At 32.8% G+C, this 25,443-nt stretch overlaps 1 protein-coding gene across 1 annotated transcript in view; it reads left to right on the forward strand.

Annotated features, from left to right (window-relative positions):
- LOC127069461 (terminal nucleotidyltransferase 5C-like) overlaps positions 1–25,443 on the forward strand; it is a 73,839-nt gene that overhangs the window by 1,104 nt on the left and 47,292 nt on the right. The window contains exon 1 of the mRNA XM_051006526.1: positions 1–30. This exon is cut by the window's left edge and continues 1,104 nt beyond it. Within this exon, the coding sequence (XP_050862483.1) occupies positions 1–30 (30 nt within the window). The remainder of the gene's footprint in view (positions 31–25,443) is intronic.

The following is a 25,443-nucleotide window of genomic DNA, read 5'->3' on the forward strand; positions in this document are numbered from 1 at the left end:
GAACGCGTTCAAATCGTGCCACTTATGCAGGTGAGTCTTAAAGTTACGTAACTTACTCTTTAGGGAAGAGTAGTATGTACCGTATAGAGAGATAGATAGAGAGAAAAATAGACGTGGAGACAGAGAGAGAGAGAGAGAGAGAGAGAGAGAGAGAGAGAGAGAAAGAGAGAGAGAGGGAGGGAGAGAGAGAGAGAGAGAGAGAGAGAGAGAGAGAGAGAGATTGAGTTCGATGGCGCCGGTTAGAATAAGAAGTTATAAAACGTTAGGTAGAGAGAGTAGGTTGGGTTTAGTCGCGACCGATTGTCGATCAGTTTATTCTTTCGATGCATGATTTAAGTAGACGATTACGAAATTTTGTTGATATTAATCGATAAGCCGATCGTAATCGTACGATAAAAGTAATATTATCAGGATAGACATTTTTTTTTCGTGCTTATTTTTTTCTAGAACGAGAGAGGGAGGGGGAAAGAGAGAGAGAGAGAGAAAGAGAGAGGGACGAAGAACTCTGATCATGTGGTGATACAACGCGTTCCAAAATCATCCAATTTATTCTACTTTTTTATCGAATCATATCGAACTATAGATAAGCTAGATAAAATGTGTGTATGTGTGTATATAAAACGTATCGCCTTCGAATAATTTTCAACGATCATTTCGTTCAAATCATTTTTTTTTTTAATAATCAGCTTAGTTTTTTCTTTTCTTTTTTTTTTTTTTCTTAATTAAGAATATGGTATTTGTCTTGACCGGTCACGTGACACCGTGTCTCTCCATCTTTCCCCGCGAAACTTTAAATATCTCTATTTCGTATACTTATATGGTCTGTCGCAAATGCGCTACGTATATTAGATTTTTCTATTTCTGTTTTATATAATATAAATGAGAATGAACTTTTTAAACAAAGGACACGTATTCTAAGAACTCAGAATTGGTATCTTCGATCGATCGATACAGCTGTTCTGTAACTTTCGAAAAATTATCGCGATCGTTAAAAATGTCTCATGCTATACTTTTACGGCAGGTGCCACGCCTATTTAGTTCGTAAGACCGATCAAAATCGCTTTTGTACACTAAAAGAATGAGAGAGAGAGAGAGAGATACACATACACGCAAACACATACATATGTATCAAAGAGAGGGTGAAAGTTCTTACGACTGGTTCTTACGCACTTGCCCAATTTTATTTATTTCTTTTTGCTTTTCTTTTTTTTTTTTTTTTAATTTTTATCCTATTTTTTTAAATACAATTTTAGCAATGCATCTCGTAACATTAATTGAAAGATGCTATACATTATTTATTTAAATGATCGAAGAATGATCATTCTTAAGTTTCGCTTCGATAAGCAAGTACATTTGGTTAACTAATTTGTAGATTCGTACATCGATGAATTACTTTATAGAACAGATTCGAAAATCATCGAAGGTTTGAATAAAAATTGTTGGGTTTGTAATTTTAATCAGTGTGAAAAAAAAAGAAGAAAAAAGAGAAATATAATCTAAAGAAAGTCTCAAAGAAAAAGTAATCGATTTTAAAAAAAATGACGTAAGAAAACTATTGGCTCGTCCTGTAGAAAAGAAGAAAAAGACAAATATTTTCTAATAGTGCTTACGCGCACGTACGCACGCACATTCGCTTACACAAACGCACAGACGAAGCATACACAGTTTGTCTAAGCGAGTTGGCACGTACTAGATGGTAAAACAAGCCGGGCGTAACAGCGAAAAGGTTAATGCAAATGGTAAGCGAGCTGCTTTTCTGCTCGCTTTAAAATTGGTGAACAAGAAAGAAACTATTACGGTATATATGTGTGTGTGTGTGTGTAATTTTTTTTTTACATTATACATACATATCATGTAATAGAACTTAACTTTAATTATAGTAAAATTAATTTTGGGAAATTGGATCGTACGATCTAAAATGGAAATAACGATAAAAGAACGAAACGAAGATATTAATAATAAGATGTGATCTAAAATAGTTAGTTAATAAAAAATATAGAAATATTCAGCTTGAAATATTGGCGTGGAATTTGAAGAAAACAGTTCAACTATTTTTCAGTGTCTCTAGGATCATTCGCGACACATATCTACTTACATATATCTATGTATATGCGACAAAGAACGCATAATTTATGTTGCCTACACGTTCGAGTTTAATGTTTTGTTTGTTACATGACGCAAGATCTCTCTCTCTCTCTCTCTCTTTGTCTCTCTCTTTTTTTTTTCTCTTCGCATTTACATACAACGTCGATCGAATTAACAAACTCGCGTGCCCTTTGCACGCCAACGACAAAATGTTGATCTTATTGTTAGTATCGTTTTAATAACTATTAGAGATACATATCTATAAACAAGATTGAATTAAAAGAAAATATCACATTTTATTTATAGAACTGGAAATATCTCTTTTTATTTGATCAGTACTTTTACTAATTATTGGTAAGTATATTGCAAAATAAATGCATATACACACACACACATATATATATATATATATATATATATATATATATGAATATTTCGATCAATATTTTGATTATCACTAGAAATAATTAAATACCATGCTTAATATTTCATCATAAATTGACAATTTATTTAAGATATTAAACAAACATTTAATAATGAAGTAACAGCCATCCAACCAATTGGAAATGCAACGAAATTATTTTACATAGTACAAATATTTCGGATAATAATGACAAAAAAAAAATAAACTATAAAAACTAAATAAAATAAAATTTTATTGAATTCGAGATAAATATATATATTTCGTTCTCTCTTCGTGGATATTTCTTGATTGCAATAGTTAAAAGTAAATGTTGTTCAGCTCGTTACTTACTTGTTAGAGAAAGTCACCGCAAGCTATAAAATACATTTTACCGAACGATCCTGCATCGTTTTTCTTTCTTTCTTCCTTCCCTTCTTTCTTTATTTCTCTTTCTCTCTCTCTCTCTCTCTTTTTTTTCTCTGTGCATTCCTCCGCGAGCATTTCGAAGCGACATAAGTACATACATATATACGCACACGCGAATACGTACATAAGATAGTTGAGTACTACGATCGATGGAATCTTCTCATAAATTGCTTGCTTCCGTATCGTCAAAGGCTTCTCCTTGCGTATTTCTGCATCTTCGTTTCTAATCGGCGAAAGTTTTTCCAATTTACTTGGAAGACCTAATATGTATCTCTGATATGTGTGTGTGTGCGCGCGTATACATACATAAATTGATCCACGTTGATGCATTCAAGATAGACAGATAGATAGATAGATCTTCCCATTACGGAAAGGTTAGTGTAAAACGAGTAACTTGAATGAGAGACCCTTTGAATGTATACGTCGTGGAATTAGAAATGAGTGAAACTCGATGAGAATTAGTGATTAATTAATCCGTACTCAGAATTCATTCATATGTAATTACGAAATTCATTCGAGTCTCTAATTAAATAAACACACACGTTTAAAAAAACGTATAACGTAGGATTTTTTATTCTGAAATTTGTTCAAATGATAAATAATTTTTATCGTAATTTTATTTGAATTTTATTGATATAATCGACTAATAATATCTCAAAAACTAATAGTATCTCGATTGATATGAAATCGGGAGTAATGAAATAGATCGTATAGAATTGTTAGTTTGGAATTTTCTACGATAAGGAAAAGGGCGTCGGCAAGGACGTTGAGTATAGTATAGTCCTGACGTAAGGCATAGAGTTCTCCTGCCACCTTCGCATTTGCTGCAGACGTGAGAGAGGGCAACGACCCATCGATCCTTCGGGAGAACCGACACGAGACTAGGCCAACCGGAATACTGCACTATGACCGGTACGATGGACGTAATACGATGTACTTATGTACATACATATATACATATATACGTACATACGTAGATATTGTGTATTAGATAGACGTAGAATAATTAGAGTTTTTCCTGTTCGCTGATAAATTATTTCTATCTGTTTGTTACAACGTTAAAGATATCTCATATAATTATAAATAATGTATATTGAAAGTGCCCAATTAAAAGCGCGATAATTTGTCTTTTTCTCCTTTTGCCCTTTCTTTCTTTCTTTTTCTGTAATTTTCTTTTCTTTTTTATTCCTTTTTTCTTTCTTTTTTCTTTATCTGTTTTTTCCTTTTCTTTTTCTTCAAGACGATGCCACCATCGGCGTTTTCAAACACAAGTTTGACATTTGCATACATCACACATACGTCAACTATACGTAACGAGTAATTAATTATGTCACGAGTAAACGACTTACTCACAACGTAATTATTTATTTTACGACGATAGATCTATACAGAAGTTGTCATACGATCCGTTACATTGTCGGCTGTTATGATAATTAAGCGAAAGTACGAAGATGTTAATTACCTTCTTTAACCGAACGATAAATATATTTTTTTCTCTCTTTTCACACACACACAGACACACACTATTTTTTTCTTACGACAACAACAACGATGACGACGTCAACGACGTCGACATTGTGATGACAAATTTTTATCGAATAGATCGTTGTGTTTTCGAATTTGTCGAAATATTTCTTAATACAATTCCATTACATAACGAACGTGTAACGAAGTCACGAGATGTAGAGTGAGAGAGAAGGGAGGAATCGTGGTAATGGTAGTGGTGGGGTGGCTAAGAAGAGAGATGTGGATAGAGAGAGGGGAAGAGGGACACCTTCGTTTTCATTTTCACGTGTCTTTGGCCCGGTGGTGATGCTATTTGCGGATCAAGGACTCGAAAAAGCGATTCACTCTCGTTCCATGACGCTCTCAGTGGTGCGTGAGTTGACTGGTCAGAAATTTACTTTTACTCTTTTGCTCGTAAGCCAAGATCAGCTTGAGATCGCATACATTATAATAAGTGAGAAAGAGAACGCTTATTTAATGCCAACTACCGTTGAACATTCTCTCTTTCTCTCGTTCGTTCTTTCTATCTCTGTTTCTCTTTCTTTCTTTCTTTCTTTCTTTCTTTCTTTCTTTCTTTCTTTTGCTCTTTGCGCGTGTATAATAAAGCCATTCATCGTGACTAATTTAAGTAATCTCTTCCGTTCGTTTCATCGATGAAAAGTGTAGGAGCTAAAGTGTTGACGAAACGATCGAGAGAGTGAGAAAGAGAGAGGGGGAGGAATGAGAGTGAGAGTGAGAGAGTTCGTGATAGTCAGTCTCGAAAATATTAAAAGCAATTTTATATCTAAAAATACGATTCTTCGAATCGCGTATCATAACTTCTCTTTTTTCTTACCTTTTTTTCTTTTTTTTTTTTCTTTCTTTCTTTCTTTCTCTCTCTCTCTCTCTCTAGCGTGGGACGAAATCTGTCGAACATTTTACGTAACTACTCGAGCCATCCATCTTACATTCTTTTTTATCTGTCACGTTTATTTCGAAAAAATCTCCATCTTTTTCTTTTTTCTTTCTTTTTTTTTTTTTTACATATACGTATATATATTTTTTATTTTGTTTTTAATATATAATAATAATAATCAGCTCGTTGTACTATTACATATGTACATAGAAAATTTAAGATCTATTTTTAGTAATCGTAACAATCATATCCTTGTGGTGTATCATTAATAAAGGAAAAAAAAAAAGAAACGAAAAGAGGAAATAAAAGTGCTAAACTTCTAAGGACATTAGTCATAATAGATAATGGTCGGAGTCTTCGTCTTTCGTTTCCTGTTTTTAAAGGAAAAACACAGTCGTGTGTATTGGATATGGTCAGTACATATATTTATATATACAGATAGCTATATATACATATGCATGTGTACGTACGTACGTATATACAAACGTACAGAAAGATAAATAACTGATCTAACTGCAAGACGATTGAAAAAGCATTGGATTGTGTTCCAGTCTATTCTATTGAAGTATGTATTCGGTAGACACGACCTTTCACCCCGGAAACTAGAAACGATATAGAAATGTTACCGAACAAAGTCTGACTTTGTTATCCCGGGTGAAACGAAGGATCGATCTCATCGATTTCATCGTTTTCTTCTATTTCTACCATTTCAAGATACCGTACGATTGTTTTATTATTTATTTCTTTATTTTTTCTTTTTCTCCTTCATTTTTTTCTTTCTTTTTTTTTTTTTTTAATATTTTATTTTTCGTATTTTCATATACGTATATGTGTATATATATGCACATACACGTAAAGATTTCTAAGCTTTATTGGATTCATCACTCTCTCGATTTTATGTATATATATATATTTTTGTGTTTGGTATGTGTGTGTGTACGTACGATATTCGTGAAAGGCCGACCGATTGAGTAGTTGAGTAATAGCGTAGCTGTTTTTTTGCACTGACTGCTTTTGAAATGGCCAATGCGCCACAGGGCGAAAACAAAGAAAGTCGATCAAAGGAGGCCAAATTTTCTTACATTTCGAACGTATTTCTCAATATTATTTTTACACAATATAACGTTCGTTTCTTCCATATGGAAGGAATTATAAATAGTTAGTCGGAAAAAAAATTATTCTCCATAATAGTCGCACGTGGTGAAACTTTGAAAACTATGTCTTTAAAAAAAAATCTATTTAAAAGTTTAAATCGTGGGTGTATGTGATAAAAGAAAAAAAAAAGTTCAATAGAATACACTTGTATACGTACACGTGTCTCTTTCGATTTCTCTCTCTCTCTTTCTCTCTCGTTGCAGGTACCTACATACACATTCACATGCATATATATATATATATTATACATAGTTAACTGTAGGTCCACGTTCTTATACATGTCGGAGCATAGAAAGGCAAGGCCTTGATATTTCGTATAATAAGCTTTGAGAATTATCTCTTGGGGATTGGTGCAAGCCTGCCTGGTTTCAACTCTCTTGCCTTCTCCCTCTCTCTTTTACTCAACCTCTCTCTTTCTTATAGCCAAAGGCTTGGACCGGACAAATGTATATCGTGATATCACAAAGTCGAGATACCTCTCTGTCTTTCTCTTTTACGTGTATAGGGTATATAATATATTTCTGAGATCACCACCACCCATAAAACCGACGGTGAAAAGAAAAAGAGAGAGAGAGAGAGAGAGAGAGAAAATAGAAATAAAAATAATATGCAAATAAATAATAAATAATATAATAGTAATAATAATAATAAAGAATAAAAAAAAAATAAAAAAAAAATGAAATCCGAGAACCCGTTTATATCCACATGTCGACTAATTATACGATCTCGGGAGATACGAGAAGGACAGACAAAAGGTCTACCTACGAAAGGGAGTCCTTCCAATCTGCGATATTCGATTATTAAAATGCAACCCGTTCGTTTTCAGATCTTTTTCCTATATATATATATATGTATATATGTATTTTCATTTCCACATAGTAGTAATACTTTTACGTACTACGTTATCTTATTTATTACAATGATTTCTTTTCTATTTTTCTTTTTTTTTTATCCTTTTTTTCTTTCTTTTTTTTTTGCTGGGGTGAGTTTACAGTAGCCCCCAGCCACAAGACACATTCAAAGAAATACATTCTGTTTTCGCGGTCGTTCGGATTCTTAACATTCTTGCGGTAATTACCAAAGCTATAAAAAGTAATTTTATTCCTTTGCCAGTAACGCGAATGACTGCATAGAAAAGACAGAGATAGATAGATAGATAGATAGATAGATAGATAGATAGATAGATAGATAGATTATAAATAGATAGAGATAGAGAGAGGGAAGAAGGGAAAGAGAGAGAGAGAATAAGAAATTTTTTCTTTTTTTTTCTTTCTTTTTTTTTAAAATAATGTTGGTCATCTACTCGTATAAATTCGTAACATTATTGGACTCTTTCAAATATATCGTTAATTAGTATGGCTGGTTAACCTTGCATAAAATATATGCAATCTCGGCTAAGTGAATTCTTCAATGATCCTTGTAAATCTTTTTTTTTTTTTTTTTCATTCGATTAATACTCATGATAATTAAATTTATATATAACATATTTACATACACAAATAGATCCATAGTCAATGAAACAATGCATTTCATCTTTAGTTGGTACAATATTTGATTTAATATCCATTGTTTCTCTATTGTTTCTCGCAATATATATTTAGTCGTTCTAATTGTCGATAGGACAGAATTGAATGTGACTATAAATTACTTAGGAAATAGTCTTTAGAAAGAGACAGAGACAGAGAATCATCCTAATCCATATAACGTTAATTAACGTTTAATATTTCTATATTGTTTCCCTTAATATATATTTCTTCGTTCTATTTATCGATGAAACACAATTGAACATAAGTGTTAATTATTATTACTTAGGAGATATCCTTTTAGAAAGGGAGAGAGAGAAAAGGGAGCGCGAAAAGTTATCGGTCGAGCGAATGCAAGCGTATAAACGTTGCGTAAGCTTCGAACGGAGACAAGCGGAGTTATTTCGTTCAATGATCAATTTGTCGTCTACACCGACTATTCGCTATATTCACATACATAGAGAGAACAAGACAAACACAGATAAAAGTATAAAATGCGTACGGCCGATCCTTATTCGTCGATCCTCTTAGTAACACGTACATACGATTTTCACAAAAAAGGCGAAGAGAACCTATTTTACGAGATAGATTTTCGACTTTAACCGCTCAATCGACTTTACTCTAACAGAATTTAAAAGGAGTTAACTTGTACTATGGATTATCCGTGAAAAAAGCCTCGTGATTTTTAAATCATTTAAAAAATATATACATAAATGTACGATTAAATCAATCTATGTATGTATGCGTGTACGCATATGTAATATATTAGAATATTAACTTTGAGGTAATACCAAAAAAAAAAAATAAATAAATAAAAAGAAATGAAAAAGAAATCTATTAAATTCCAATAATTCACTTAGATTAATATAATGATGAAACAAATTATTTGTACGAGCAAACATTTGATTTAAATTGAATTAAAAGGATATGCACTAGGATTATATATATATATATATATATATATATATATATATATATAAATGTATGTATGTATGTATATGCGTACATGCGTACGTATACGCATGTATGTATTCGTACATAGACCCGTAACGAACGGAAGGACAATTTAAAAATACGATACCGCGTATTACTTAGAAAATATCGGTTCTATTCGAGATATAGTAGTGACTACGTGAGAGACTTCTACAATAACACAGCCTCCCGTTAGTCAGGCCTCCGAGAAATCGGACTCGAGTTTAACGCGAGAGCCTCGACTCTCTGCGGTCGACACTCGAGAACGCGTTATTTTATTGAGAAAACTGTATTATTGCGCAAGATAACGAGCTAAAAAAAATGTTAGAGAGAGAAAGAGGAAGAGAGAGAGAGAGAGAGAGAGAGAGAGAGAGAGAGAGAGAGAGAGAGAGAATGAAAGAAAGAAAGAAAGGAAGAAAGTAGTATTATGTAGTTAGATAAATAGAGAAAACTTTCCATTAGTTATTATCGATTCGACAAATACCCACTTCTCGATATAGTTATTATATATTATACCATATTATATTATAAGTAAACACGTATGTAATTTTTTTTTCTTTTTAATCATACACACACACACACATATATATATATATATTTTTATTATTAAACCATATTTAATTACACGTTATAATAGTTAGCTTTATCCGTTATTTTACAACGTTATATTACATTCATTATCGACCTCATAAATTTTCCCTTTGAAATTTAATATTCATAACTTGGCTTTATATTACACACGACGATGAGTTCGTTTAAACACGTTGTAATCACGATAATAATACCTATGTATTTAAACAAGCTTTTTTCTCATCTATCACACAACTATTAACATTTATCATTTAAATATATATATATATATGTATATGTGTGTATATGTATAATAATAATAATAATAAGAAGAAGAAGAAGAAGACGAAGAATAAATTAAAATCTTTATATGTAAACATACATACGTATACGCCTATATAAACATAAGGACTACGTTCGAATGACTTTTGCAATGTCGTTGTAACAAAACCTCCAATTATTAGAATATTCAGTCGAAGAAGGAAAAAAATACAAACTCTCGTTCTCTTTGGTTGATATTCTTAAAGGAATCGTGCGGAATAATAAATCATATGGCTGCGTCGTCCTTCCGCTTTATTCACTTTCGCTCTGTTACTCGCGAAGGTCAGACGTTCGAGAAGAGAAGAGAAGAGAAGAGTAGAGTAGAGTAAAGAAGAAAAGAGAAGAGGAGTGGAGAGGAGAGGAAAGAATTGAAGAAAGAAAGAGATAGACGACGAGACACACATCCCATCACGTTCGTATCATATCTAACGATAGAACGAGTTCGTGTCTTGAAGGTGTCGGATGGATAAAAATTTGTAATTTCCGTTTGTGTTCTTTTCTTTCTCTATCTCTATTTCTCTCTCCCTCTCTGTTTCTATATCTATCTATCTATCTCTGTCTCTATCTTTGTTTCTTTGTCGTTCGATATTGTTACTATAGTAGTAGTAGTATACTTCGATTACTTTAGAACGAATAGCCAACACATCCTCAACGAGAATTATATACAAGTTTTATCTTCAATTAACGATTTTATTAATAGAACTAATCGTCGATCAGCTTGGAGATAATGGCTTTTAAAAAGTAAGTAAACACGACGTTGTAAAATCATATCGAAAGATACACATACATATACACCGATACATACGCACATATTTTTATTTTTATTTTTATATATATATATATATATATATATGTATATGTACACACGTACATATTCCTCTAATATGTCTCTAAGTATCTTCATTTTTTACACATACGTTGTAAATTGTTAATCATTTATCTCACTCAACGTATCTAACGAACCGAGACCTTCTTTTATTCCTCGATCAGCTGATAACCAACAATCGAGTCGGTATGCCTTTGCTTGCTTCGTTCCTCTCCTTTTCTGCGACAACGATTTTGCAATGCTTTTGTGCTAACAGAAATAGAGAGAGAAAGAGAGAGAGAGAGAGAGAGAATCGAAAGTGCATACGTAAATAAAGGATACCAAGCAAGCATTCTCGTCGATAAATAAGACGTTTCTTTTTATAGTAAACACGGGAAAGTCTCAGTAAGTAAAAAATCGACAAAAATACGAATCGTTCTTTACCACCAGCTGAGAAATTAAGATCATTTTTTTTTTCTCTTTTGCTGTTTCTTTTTCTTATTCGCTTGGGAAATTTTTATTTAACCAATACGTACATGCGCTTGAAAAAGAAAATAGTAGTAGTAAGCGAATTATCATCTGTATAAATTTTAATCGAAACGTTAATATCGTCGTGTATTAATTATTTGGTGTAATCATGATAATTTATGTATGTATTACGTATGTATATATGTATAGTCCTCAACGTGCATATAAAATAATCAAATTTAATGAAATTAATTATATAAGATAAATTTTTCTTTTCGATCTTTTTTCCCTTTTTTTTTCTTTCTTTCTCTCTCTCTCTCTTTTTTTATTCTAGCATATAAATTTTTACTAATCGACGATCAATTATGTATAACAAATCAGCGCTTATATACAAATTTCTATATTATCCGTCAGGTCATCGTACACGTACGTATGTATAAAAAAAACCTTAGATCGTTAGGTTTGTAAAATTAGTTTGGTACAACGACTCTAATTGCTCAACCGTAGGAGGACATCTCGTATCTATTCATTCGATCTTTATTTTACACATCCGGCCAGACGAACGAACAAAAATGTCAGGTCATCTATACAATGGATACGTCGAAAATGTGTTAAAAAAAAAAAAGGGAAAAGAAAGAAGGAAACTATTGTTCTATTGTTTTTTATTTTGTATTTAATTTTTTTGGTCAAGCTTGCGGTGTAACGATAAGCAGTCATAAAATATTCTAACACTTAGAAAAAGAGAGAGAGAGAGAGAGAGGGAGAGAATATATTCCGTTCGTGATTTCCGTCTTCTCTTTGCTAAGTAGGAAATATTTAAAAAAAAAAAAGGGAAAAAAAAGAGAATGAAAAAAAAGAAAGAAAAACAGGAAACGATTATTTCGTGTTTCGAAATAATTGCTTTGATATGAGTCAACAATTTTTTTTTTCTTTTTTCATTTTTGTTCTGCCTTATGCAATTATTCAAGAAGAGCACTGATACATGTATTAGAAAGAAAAAAAAAGAATATCTCAAGAATGTTTTCGACGATGTAAGTGTATGAATGGATTCTTCGAAATTTTTAATTCTTAGAATTTATTATAACAATTATATAACGAAGATTAAAAAAGATTGAGAAGAGAGAATTTATAATCAAATTACATCGTAGGAAGATCGTACAAGTGAAAGTTTCATTTTCTAATCACATTAAAGCCCTTAGTCAATGTTCATTCTAACGTCTGTGTAAATAAATACAGACGTGTGTGTGCATGGGTTGTAGGTGTGTATTTATCGTGTCGAGTTAGTTGCAATACGATGTCAGTGGCGAGTTAACGAGTCAACGACGAGCGCTCTTATCAGAACGAGCAGATAAACGAGCAAACAATCACAGACGACTTTGTTGTTTACCGCTCGATCCGATTCCCTCCTCGTTTTCTCTACTGGATTAGTCGTCAAGAGAAAAGGAGACTTTGATTGGATCGATTGCAACAAAAAAAAAAAAGGAAAAGAAAAGAATGGAAGTAAAAAAAGAAAGAAAGAAAGAAAGAGAAGAAATTGGAGCATATGGAAAGAGCGAAAAACAATATAATAAAATAAGGATAAGATTCTTTTTTTGTTCGTAGCTGTCTTAATTTTTATTATTTTTTATCGAAGTATCACATTTGCTTTCGTCGATCGTTTCTATAAATTCGCTTATTTGTTTCTTTTTTTTTTTCTTTGTTCCTTTTTTATTTTCTCTCTCTCTCTCTCTCTCTTTTTTTATTTTTTTATTTATTTTTTTATCCCGATTAATTACTCCACTGTATGAATTCTTTTTAAAAATATTTTTTCGCAGTGTATACCGCAATATTGCAACGAAATCGTTTTATAATATGTGGCTTTCTTTATATAGTATATATACATACATACATATATATTTAATTATTTACATACACATACGTAAGAAGTATACGGAGAATGGAAAATCTCGGTTAATATGTATATCGAGATAACGCGAGAGATAAGACGATCGATGAAACGTAACGAAAATATTATGGAAATAATATAGGTATTATTCTACGTACATATATATATATATATACACGCGCGCATGTATATATTCAATAAAAATTCATCGATTTTTAATTTAATAAGAAATCTCCATTTCTAAAATACGTAAATATGTCGTTTCATTTTAATTTTTTTTATTACTATGAAATTTTTACGAAAATCTTACTTTTCTTTTCCATATAAAAATTTACACGAGTAGTTTTTTTATTTTTTATATATACATACATATATATATAATATATAGATAGATAAAGGGTTCGAGAAGCAAAGGTCAAAGATAAGAGATCAAGCTTTCTCTCTCTCTCTCTTTCTCTCTTTCTCTCTCTCTCTCTCTCTCCGTCTCTTTCTTTCTCCTTTAACTCTCCCTGACACTTGTTGCTGTTACACCGGTGCATCGACTTCAACTGCTCTCTCTCTCTCTCTCTTTCTCTCTCCTTCTTTCTCTCTTTATATGGTACACATTTGCGTACTTACATGACTAACATATACATATATCGTTTAGTGTCTGCTTTAGTAACATAATTTATGTACATAAGCGTATAATTAATTATTAATTCTATATGTTAAAAGTGTGAAACGTCTTAATTAAAAGCTTATCCAAACGATCGATAAAAATAAAGATTCATCGATTTGCATCGAGAAACATGATTTGGCTTGGTATTATACATTGATTATCATTACACGTGTCGTTACGATAACATTGAGCTCAATCTTATTGAAATGCGTTAGCACGAGTGGTTATTTACGTGCTCTACGTTATCGAAATTAGTTAACAATATGTATCTGTGTATACACATACATACATGTGTATGTACACACACACACACACATATATATATATATATATATACATACTATTCGCGTTATATTGTAAACTTTTAATTTTTCGACACGCGATATCGAATCTCGGTACACCTGTTTCACTTTTAATTGATAATATCGTTCCGTTAATTGAAATAGAAGATAATGAGGAGAATTCACTTTTTAATTAACTATACTAATAGAATAGCATTGTTAATAATATATAATTGGATTATGTCAATGAAAAAGAAGGCGAAATATAATTTTATTTTTCTTTTCTTTTCTTTCTTTTTCTTTTATATAATACGCACGTGTTTCATGAACACTTTTATAACATTAACTTCTTACACGATTAATTTTGATAAAAATGATAACTCGATATACGCGATAAAAATGTATATATTTAGGTAAATACGCGTAGATACGTACATATATACACATAAATACATATTATTGAAATTTTGAAATTGTGCAAGACTGTTTTTATTCGACCCATAGATGTTGCGCGTTAAAACGGCATTATGCTATATATCGTAATAAGCTATAATAAAGCAGTAATATCTTTACATTTCCTCATAGCATCGTGACGTGCGGATAAAGGCAGGAATAGAGAATAAAAGAAGAGAAGAGGTAGAAAGAGAGAGAGAGAGAGAGAGAGAGAGAGAGAGAGAGAGAGAGAGAGAGAGAGAGAGAGAGAGAGAGAGAGAGAGAGAAAGAAAGATAGGAGATGTTATTCGAATATCACGTATTTACATAAAGAGAGACCTCGGACGATGTATACATTGTTGTTTTCTGCAAAAAATGCATTTACCAAAGTAAAATAGATAGTTTATATAGCTCGTTATGAATCTACTTACGATATTATTTTACCGTTCGGTGATTCCTTTAACACGTGTATTATCGTTTATTAATCATAAAAATTATTTCACTCTCGTGAAAAAAAAAAATTAATATTACATTCGTATCTATTACATAGCAAAATTGATTACTCTATTAATTCTTCGATCGTTATTTCGAATATTCTGATCTATTAACTTTACAAATATATTTATTGTGATGTAAACGTTTAATGTATTTTTTAATGATGATTCATACTTGAAAATACTCGATTTTGTGAATATCGATAAATAAGTAAAGGTGAGATCGAATTACATGCTTCGTCTTATATATGTGTAGATGTTTTTGTCAAAGTGTATGTGTGTGATTAATATCGTTGGTGTTTCTTCGGTAAAGCAAAGGCCACACCTACGTGAAAGACAAACGATGTAAACAAGAAGGTTATTCTAACGATACGTTCTCACCAATGTCAATGCTTCGGCAACAACAACAACAGCAACAAAAACAATATATATATATACACATACACACACACACAAACCAACAGTATATCATCAATTAAACTCTGTTAGTTTCGTTGAAATAATACCTATCAGTCTTTATCTGTATCACCGAGACAGTCGAACAAGCGCCTTCGTGTCTCCTCATTTTTGAAATATTTTATTAAGTGTTCGTTCGACGAATTTCTTCTTTTTTTCTCTTGTCTTTCTTCTTTCGTTTTTTTATTTTTTTTTTATTTTCTTTTTTTTTTTTTTTTTTTATTACATTATATTAAAACATTTATTATTGCTATTATTATTATAATATTACAGCCCCATTAAATCGAATTAATTATTCATCGAATACATTGTTAATAGCATCGATCAGATTGATTTATTATTAATTAAGTTGAATTTATTTATTTATAAATAAAAGCATAACCGAAGTGAAAATGTTGAATGTAAATTCTATATTATCATAATCTTATCACAATTTTGACAGGTCGTTGTATAAGATTTAACGAGAAATGTCAAAGGATATTTCTACGATATTGCATATACGACCTTTGAACTTTATCAAGTTGGGATGGTGCGATCGTGTTGATAGTAACTGTTCGAATAGAGTGAATCCATATGTAGGTATGTATCACTACGATAGTATGCATTATTTGTCGAGTCCTCTTGAACGTATAAAAGAAAATTGTTATCTTCGAACTTTATTTCGCTTGACCTTCTCTCGAACGAATTTCTTATGAATTTTTTTTTTAAATTAGATTCCTCGAAATAGTACCGTCAAATATTATTTCAACGATAAATATATTTTTAGAAAGGATTTGTGAAAGAACCGATAGATTTTATTCGTTTGGTCGTCGTTAATATCTCGTTGTTTAGAAATCATTAAAAATTTTATTTAATTAGAAAACAAATCCCAATGGATCGTTAAATATTTACGATTGTGCGTTTACGTTTTATCTTCTTTTATATATATATATATATAATATATATGAATAACGTATTCATATTCATCATATAATACATAAATAGATTGAAACAGAAGGATATTAAGAGAAATGCATTTACTAACGAATCCAAAATGGAGAATCGATCGGTTAAAACCGCTATTTCCATCGGCGAAGCATCGCATCGTTACCAACACATTTTCTAGTCTCGTTAATTGATCTCGACTATGGACATGCTCGTGTGCACACCGAAATGAAATCAGCGTCGCCGTCTCGTCGACGAGCTAATGACATGGTGTAGTTGGTAAATAGCATTAGTTTCGTGCTGCTACGAATATGTGTGTGTGTGTGTGTGTGTATAGATATATAAAGTGAAGGCGACTAATTATTGTCAAGCTATGTAACTTTTATATTCATTAACTTTAGGAATAAATAATAATTCTGATAAAATATATTTTTCCATAGAATTCATACGCGTCTTATTCAGTGATTTTCCGGATTTTTCTTTTATTTTTTATTTGTGTTCGGTTTTTTTTTTTTTCATATACATATCTATGCTATAATTATATAATATATGTATTGTAGATTTGTTTTCAACGATTTTTCAGTAACACGTGCGAGTTTTCTAATATTACGATTCAAGCAGTCTTTTTTTGTTAGAATCGTTATGACATATGAATTCTTTCAAATTCTTTCGAGGTAATTAGGAAATAGATAGAAAAATAGTAGAAAAAGAAGAAGAAGACAAAAACGAAAATGAAGACGAAGATAAAGAAGAAGAAGAAGAAGAAGACAAAAACGAAAACGAAAATGAAAATGAAAATGAAGACGAAGATGAAGAAGAAGATGAAGACGAAGACGAAGAAAAAGAAGACACAAGACAGACACAAAACGATGGGCAAGCATTACGCGTATAACGCAATTGGTTAGTGATGACGCGTGGGAAGAGAGCTCATAGTGAGTTCGGTTGCTTGGCAACCGATTGACCTAGATCTCGATCGTAAGAAGGTTCGCGATTGCTACCGTACTAGAGAATATGAAAGAATTAAAGATAAGTAGAAAGAAATGAAAAAGAAAAAAATTGAAGAAAAAAGTTTTTCTAAGAGATCCTGTTGTCGTTCAGAGACAGAAGGGTACTTATGTCTACGATTATTTATAGTTTATTTGAATTATCAATCTTTTAAGATAACGAAACAAAAAAAAAAGAAAAGATAAATAATAATTGATACATTCAATTCGAAACTTTGAATTTGTTATAATAGATTTTATTGATTCGATTTAATTCAAAGTGAAAATAAGAAGAAATTATATATACTTTTTTTTTTCTAAGTAAATAGAAATTTTTCAAAGTGAAAATGAAAAGAAATTGTACATACATTTTTTTTTTGTAAGTAAATAGAAATTTTCAGTAACACAAATTTTTATATAATTTCATATATATATATATGTGTGTGTGTGTGTGTGTGTATGTATGTATGACAAAAAATTGTATTAATTCGTGAAATGTTTCTTTTCGCTCCCTCTCTTTTTCGTAATCGTATTATCGTAATTGTTCGAAGCAATTTTGTCGTAGTAATAGGAAGAAAAAGAAGAAGAAGAAGAAGAAAAAAAAACGAAAAAAAGGAAAGAAAACTCGTATATAAACGATCGATTAACGACCGTTCTATAAATTTCCCTTCGCTCCGGTGAACTTTCGCAATTACGATTACGGGCACGATATTTACGCGGTAAGAATTCATTAATATTAATAATATTGTATTTTAAATAAATAGTCGGGTAAAAGGCTAAGTAAATCTGGCACGGCCCGTTTCAGGCGAGGAATGCGAATGGTCGTTGAGTGAATGTTAATAACAGACGGTTGACAGAGATACATATATGTACGTATATTTGCGTGCATGTACGTCTATTCGCGAATATATACCTATACATATAAATATATATGTATGTATGTATGTGTGTATACATGTACATGTATACCTATATAAGGAAAAATCTTGATGATGTAATTTTGGAGAAATTATAATGATAAAATTTATAATTTCAAACTTGTATTAGAAAATTGTTTGCGTATCGATCTATCGGTACTATCGAAGCGACTGACAAATTCATAAATATATATTCTTCTTTTATTTATTTAATATGTCTATATATCTGCATGTATATGTATATATATATATATCTAAGTACATTTTCTATATTATATTTTACGTGAGATAGAAATTTGATTAATAATAGTCGAGATAATATTCAAAGAGAAAATCGTGCCTTTTAAGATTTACAGAAGGATAATTAGTGATTAACGATATTTATTAACCTAATGATATTTAAACAGTTACATACGTGCGAGAAGTACGATATATGATGATTTATGAAGTAGCGTAGTGATCACATTGAGGATGCTCGTTTAACGGCTCACAATAGGTTTGTAATACTTAGAAACGAGCAAAGATTCTCATTTCCAATGAACGACGTGTGAACTTTAAAGGGGAAGGGTATATGCATAATGTAAATTCAGACGGAAGCGGTAGTTAGTGTCTCGATTAAATCGATGATCCAAGGCGACATTTGACTTTAAAGGATGATCGTTCGATCTGCTTTTTTCTTCTTTCATTTTTTTCCTTTCTTTCTTAATACATACGTGTAGTATATATGTATATATATATATAAAAAAAAATGATTACAAGTTGGATAGTATTTGTCGTGTCGTTTAATTCTTGTCAAGAATTAATTTAAATGACCGACACGATTAGCATAAGATTAATATATTTTTGTAAATGTAATGTATTTTTGTAATAATCAGTTGATCGAAACGTCAATGGTTCATAGTTCGTTCATTCAATGATTCAAGAACGATCTATCGGAAAAAGATTTACAAGATAGGAAGGATTTCAAAACGAATACGATCGTATATTAAATGTTAAAATGAACGAGAAGAAAAAAAATCTTTTTCACTCTCTTTCACTCTCTCTCTCTCTTTCACTCTCTCTCTCTCTTTCTCTTTCTCTTTTTCTTTCTCTTTCTCTTTCTCGTAGGTTCGTCGTGCGGCCGTGCACGTGCGAGGAATCGGACGCACCGGTTGCTCTTGACATTATCGCAACATCGTTCGCGTTTCGTAGATTGTAGTTGCTAGTTTAATAGTGGCCACGACTGCTTTTACCCGCAAAAGACTACTGGACGTTAAAACCTCCCGGGTATTTTCGTACCTTTCACATGTTTCTCTCTTTCTCTTTCTATCTATCTCTGTTGCTCCGTCCTTTGTCTCTTTCTCTCTCTCTATCTTTCTGCACGTTTTACCGTCTATGCAAATACATATTTCGAGTGTAACGTAACGTCGTTTATCGTCAACGTTTCATTCTCTCTCTTTCTCTCTCTCCCTTTTATTTTCTATATCTTTTTTTCAATCTATCCTATATCCGACTTATTATCATTATTTAATTAATTTAATCCTTTATAACGCGCGCACGTAACTATAAAAGTCATGCATTAATATTCGTCAAAAAATGAATTGTTTCTTCATAAGCGAAGGTTAATGTTTGCCAACTGCTATAACTTATGTTTCACGTTGTATAACTTGAAACGTGTTGAAATTCTTTTTTCCTTTCCTTTCTTTTTTCTTTGGTTTCTGTTTTTTGCCTTTGTTTTTCTTTCTTCTTCCTTTCCTTTCCCTTCGTTCGTTGTTTTAATTTATTTATTTCTACGTTTCTCTTTTCCTTTGTCTTTTCGTTGCGACCATTCTGAATAAGAGATTAGAAAGGGATTGAATCTATCTTCCTTTAACGCGTATCAAATGATTCATCAAACATTGATCTTTTCACTGGCATAACAGCTGGCAGCAATACATGCTGTAATAAACTTGAAATGTTACAATTTTATTATTTAAGAATCCTTATCGATTCCATGGCCAGTAAGGCAAGGTCGTAAAACTATCGCGGCTCGCTTCTCTTTTAATTCTTGTCTTTCAAGAAAAAAGAAAAAAAAGAAAGAAAGAAAGAAAGAAAAAGTAAAGAGAGATAAGAAGAAAGAAAAAAAAGCAAGAAAGAAAGAAAAAAGAATCTCTTGTGTGCCATAAATGGTTGAATAGAGTTACGTAATAGAATTAGAAGAAAAATAAAAAAAGAAAAAAAGGAAAAGTATAGAGAAATATTGTCGGTATATATTGCATAGATTGGAGAAACAAGTAGAACTTTTTTAGAAGTCGATAGATTATCCCCCCACGACGATTCGTTTGTACGTACGTACGTACGTACGTTCGTACGTTCGTTTGTTCTTACGTACGAGCAGGTAGATAATGGCGCCATCAGAGAGCGTGAATGTAGTCAACCTTGTGCGTTACCTACCTACCACACCCTGATCCTGGATGCAAAAGTCTTGAGCTTAGCTTTTCACCAGTTTCGAAGAGTGGAAGGTCGCGAAATAGCAGCGAGCAATCGCGAACAGAACCGCGAGTGACAGGAAAACCAATTTTTCCCTCTACACTTCTCGTTACTAGTCGAGTTATCGCTTTCGTATCGTATGCATGTACATATCTATAGATAGATTTGTGTGTGTGTGTGTGTGTGTGTTCGTATACATGCATATGTGTACACGTTCTTTAGTAAATAGTTTTAACATACTCGTAACGACGAAGGGCTTTCTATATCTACTTGAAATTAAATCGATCTACATTTTTGGTACGATCTAACGATTAGATTTATTTAAGATTGAAATTTTAGTCGATGGAAATAGAATGTTATAGATATGACAAAGTGAGTGAGAGAGAGAGAGAGAGAGAGAGAGAAAGAAGAATGAATGCGCGTGATGATCGATCACGCAAGCTCTACGAAAAAATGAAGACGATAAATAATAGTACTTTGTAATTTGTTGGGCGACGTTCAAAATTCATTGCGAGTTGATTCATCGCATGTGACGCCGGCCGGCATAATAGGAAAGTTGTATTTATATATACATATATATATATATATATATGTACGTTGGAATATATGTATCTATCTATGTATAGATATATTTGCCAATTACACATTGTTACGTTAAACATCTTGGCTCTCTCTCTCTCTCGCAATATCATCCGCGTTCTCTGCATTTCGATAATTTTCTCTTCGGGCAATTTCGTAATCGTAGCTTTTCGAGTTCGAGAGTAACCTATCACAATATCTATAAATAAACGATTTTATGAGTCGCGATTGTGTATATAAATTTTAATTATTCGGTGGGAATGGTGGGGAGGACGACGACGACGACGACGACGATACGCTAATTTTCGAACGATTTATCGAATAGAAGTCACTAAACTCTTCGCTAAATATCGCGACGTGCATCTCATTTCGATGTTAACGTTCGAACTTGTGGTAGAAATGTATTTTTAAAGACGACCGATTTATTTATCGGTCGTCGTCTTATTATCAAGGGGACTTCTTCGATGATTTTCTTTCATTTAAAAAAAAAAAAAAAAAAGAGAGAAAAGGGGGAGAAAATAAATATCAAGTTTAAATGTGTTGATCGTGATCGGATTACAAATACGAGAAGATTATAAGGGATGAGGGAGGCTATCCGTCGCGACATACCATGCGAATATAACTATAATCGTTTTTACGATCTCGATCTAACACTAAGGACTATTCGAAGAAAAATTTATTATACGTATATGATAGATAAAATTTATTATATATATCTATTAAATATATATATATATATAGATTATTTAAATCGGCCTGTTTTTTTTCTTTCGATTTAAAAAATAATTTTTTTACTTAAACCGAGTTTTTCTTCTTTCCTTTTTCTCAATTCGTTATTATGTTTCTAAAGGAAAATATCGAAAATATCACTCTTTAACCCGCTAAATGATTTCATTCGGGTCATCCGTAAACGTATATACATACGTGTATACATATAAAGATACATATGTATCTCTACTTTCTTTCGCGAACGCATTCACCGCCTTGAGACCTCTGGTTTTTATCATAATTATTCAAGGATTACGTAATCGTTGGGCGAGTGCTACCGCGAAACGGCTCGTGGGTATAGCAATTATGCGAGTTCGACTTATCGCAAAAATGTCGTCGAGTTTAATCGAAAGGAGCCTCTCAGGTAGGTGTCCGATTCTCGTCGAACGACTTTGCGATTCAATTTGTATTATAATTTTATAGAGGTAGAAACTAGTAGTATATGTATTACGGTCGGGGGTGTTCGACAAAGTTTCTTTTCTCTTTTCCTTTTTCTTTTTTTTATATTTGTTTTTTTTTTTTTCGATGATAAATCAAAACGATTAATATCTATAATTCGAACGATATTATTGCAACTTTTTATCGATACACGTAATACGTAATTTTTATCGATTTCATGTACGAGTTTCGATTCAGTCGAGCGAATGAATTGTGTGAAAATACGAAATTTCTTTTTCTTCGCGTAAAAGTTGAAATTAGAAAGAAACCAGTGAAGAAGAAGAACGAGGAGAAGGAGGAAGAGGAGAAGAAGAAGAAGAAGAAGAAGAAGAAGAAGGTGGTTTGCTCGTTCTCGCATCGCTATAGAAAATGTCGTATCGAGCTTCGGTACGGGTCATTGATTTTGTTGGCAGCACTCGTACCTACGTACATACGTATGTACTTAGGTAAGCCTATGTATCTATCTATGTATGTACGTAAGTACGTTTTCCGTCGCGGTACCGCTTTACAACGAGAGCGTTATACATTATGCAAAACTTTTTTCCTCAAGCGTTCAGAAGCGTTACAAACGTCTAATCCGGATCGGGATAGAATAGACGTTCTTCGCGTTCGCACGACAAAAAGCATCGCGTAAACGAAACGAACGGTCCAGCTCGAAAGAACTCCCGCCGTGCGGTAAAGAGAGATAGAGAGAGAGAGAGAGAGAGAGAGAGAGAAAAGAAATGCATCATTTATAACGTTCTAAGTAATTCTTTTTTGCTACAAAGCATATATATAATCGAATGATAAAATTTAGAGATATTGAAGAGACGTTAAAAAAGAAAATAAAAAAAATAAGTAAATAAAAAACGAAAATATCTCGAGGTAAAAGAACGAGCTCGGTAATCTTTACAAAACATTATTGCGTCATGGATGCAACTACTACTAACGTGAAATTAAATTATTTTTTCTTACCGACGTCTCTATGATCACCACTGCCTGCGGTTTATCTCATTTAATTAATATCCTTTTGCGTAACGTCACTCAGGGATAAGAAGACAGTCAATGCAAATGCGTCTGATTCGTTTTTCCACGTATAACGTAGCCCGTATGTCACGATGACTCGTCTCTTCGATCGTACGATTCCTTATTAATTAATCATTTTATTCGCGTTCCAAGTCTTCTAGAACTATTTCGTTGATGTCTGACATTTTTCTCCGATTATACTCGATATGCATTTTGTCGACCGTTACTCGACATGCACTATGTCGACCGTTACTCGACATGCACTATGTCGACCGTTACTCGACATGCACTATGTCGAGTGACACTCGACATGCACTTTGTCGACCGTTACTCGACATGCACTTTGTCGACCGTTACTCGACATGCGTTTTGTCGAAACGATTTTTGTTAACGAATAATCCAAGTAATAATGAAATAATTAACTGTGGTATTAATTGAATTAATTATTGCCCAATAAAGGCACATTCCTATCATAGCTCACGCGTGCGCAATTCGAAGTTAAGGTTAGGCAGGTTTCAGTTTTCAACGATTGAGCTCGATGAAAGGGATCGGTTTTTCGTATTATTAGAGACTTGCTCGCGGCTTTGATCGATAACCCGATGGCCTTGATAATACGGGCCAGACTTTTCTAACGAAGTAAAAGTGGGCTGAGAGTGGCAAACTAGCTACTACGATTCTATTTAAGCCGACTACGATTACGGTGTTCGTGAGATTTGAAGAAATTACACGTCGTCGTCTTCGTTGTCGTCGTCGTCGTCGTCGTCGTCGTCGTCGTCGTCGAGAGGGAGAACTCGATCGAAATCTAACATAGCTTTATTATCATTAATTTAATAGTAAGGTAAGATAATGAGAGGAAATAGATAATCGTAGATAATTCTAAATTGCTATCGATGCTTAAAGGATAATAATAATATCGAATGAAATGGAGGAAAGTCAGACAACAAAAAGAGAAAACATATGACAATGAAATTATGTATATAATATCATTCATTTTACCAACTTCTCGTAATGCGTACATTATGTATTTTATAGACGACGATCTTATTAGAATATATCGCAACGTAATGAAAATGAAAAGAAACGGAGAAAGAAAAAAAGAAAGAGAGAGAGAGAGAGAGAGTAAGAGTAAGGAAGAAATAATAAACGTAATCGACGTATAATCAATGGAAAAATAAAAATAAAAAAGAAATGCTGATCGATTGATCTTGCTCTCCAATCTGTTAACAGCTCGTTCGGCCGAGCGCGCGCGTATACGAGTTGGAACGGTATATATGTATACGTCCAAGGCCGATCGAGGCCGGATCGAGAGTCGAACGGAGAATCGACTCGAATTCGTTGGTTCGCGGGTAGACGGAAAGCTTACTTTCTCTCTCTCTCTCTCTCTCTCTCTCCTTCTCCCTCCTATTTCTATTTCTATTTCTATCTATCTCTCTCTCTCTTACTCGGTCGCTCACTCACTCACTCACTCACTATCTCTTTCTTTCGAGAACGGCCAGGGCTCGTTCGCGGCACTCTTGGTGAACGTCCTTGACGGTCGGCTGTTAGGACAGAGAGCGAGCGCAAGCGCGCGAACTTCTCGATCCCACGAGTAGCAGTGCTAACTCTCTTTCTCTCTCTCTCTCTCTCTCTCTCTCTCTCTCTCACTCTCTATCTTGCTAACTCTCTGTCTTGCTCACTCAAGAAGGCGCTCGAATCGTGATTGCACGCGTTACATCACGTGGTACACCTTCACTTCTCTTCACGCCGCTGGTCGAGCGCGACAACATCGACTTCACCTCTCACTCTTCCCTCCCCTCTTGCACCCTCTCCCTCAACATCTCCCTCTTTCTCTCTTAACACTCATTGCATTGTCAGTTTGTTTCTTCTTTTTCTTCTTCTTCTTCTTCGATAGTTCGTCTCGCCTTTGGACGAGATCATCGAAAAAACTCGGCATCTCGTTTCACCGTATCATTTAACTTTCTTCGTTCAATGAAAACTAATAATATTTCTTCGCGATAAAATGAAATCGATCGTACGACGATTTTTATGAACTATGTAGATATGTGT

Source organism: Vespula vulgaris, chromosome 15, assembly GCF_905475345.1.
Source record: "Vespula vulgaris chromosome 15, iyVesVulg1.1, whole genome shotgun sequence".
Classification (NCBI taxonomy): domain Eukaryota; kingdom Metazoa; phylum Arthropoda; class Insecta; order Hymenoptera; family Vespidae; genus Vespula; species Vespula vulgaris.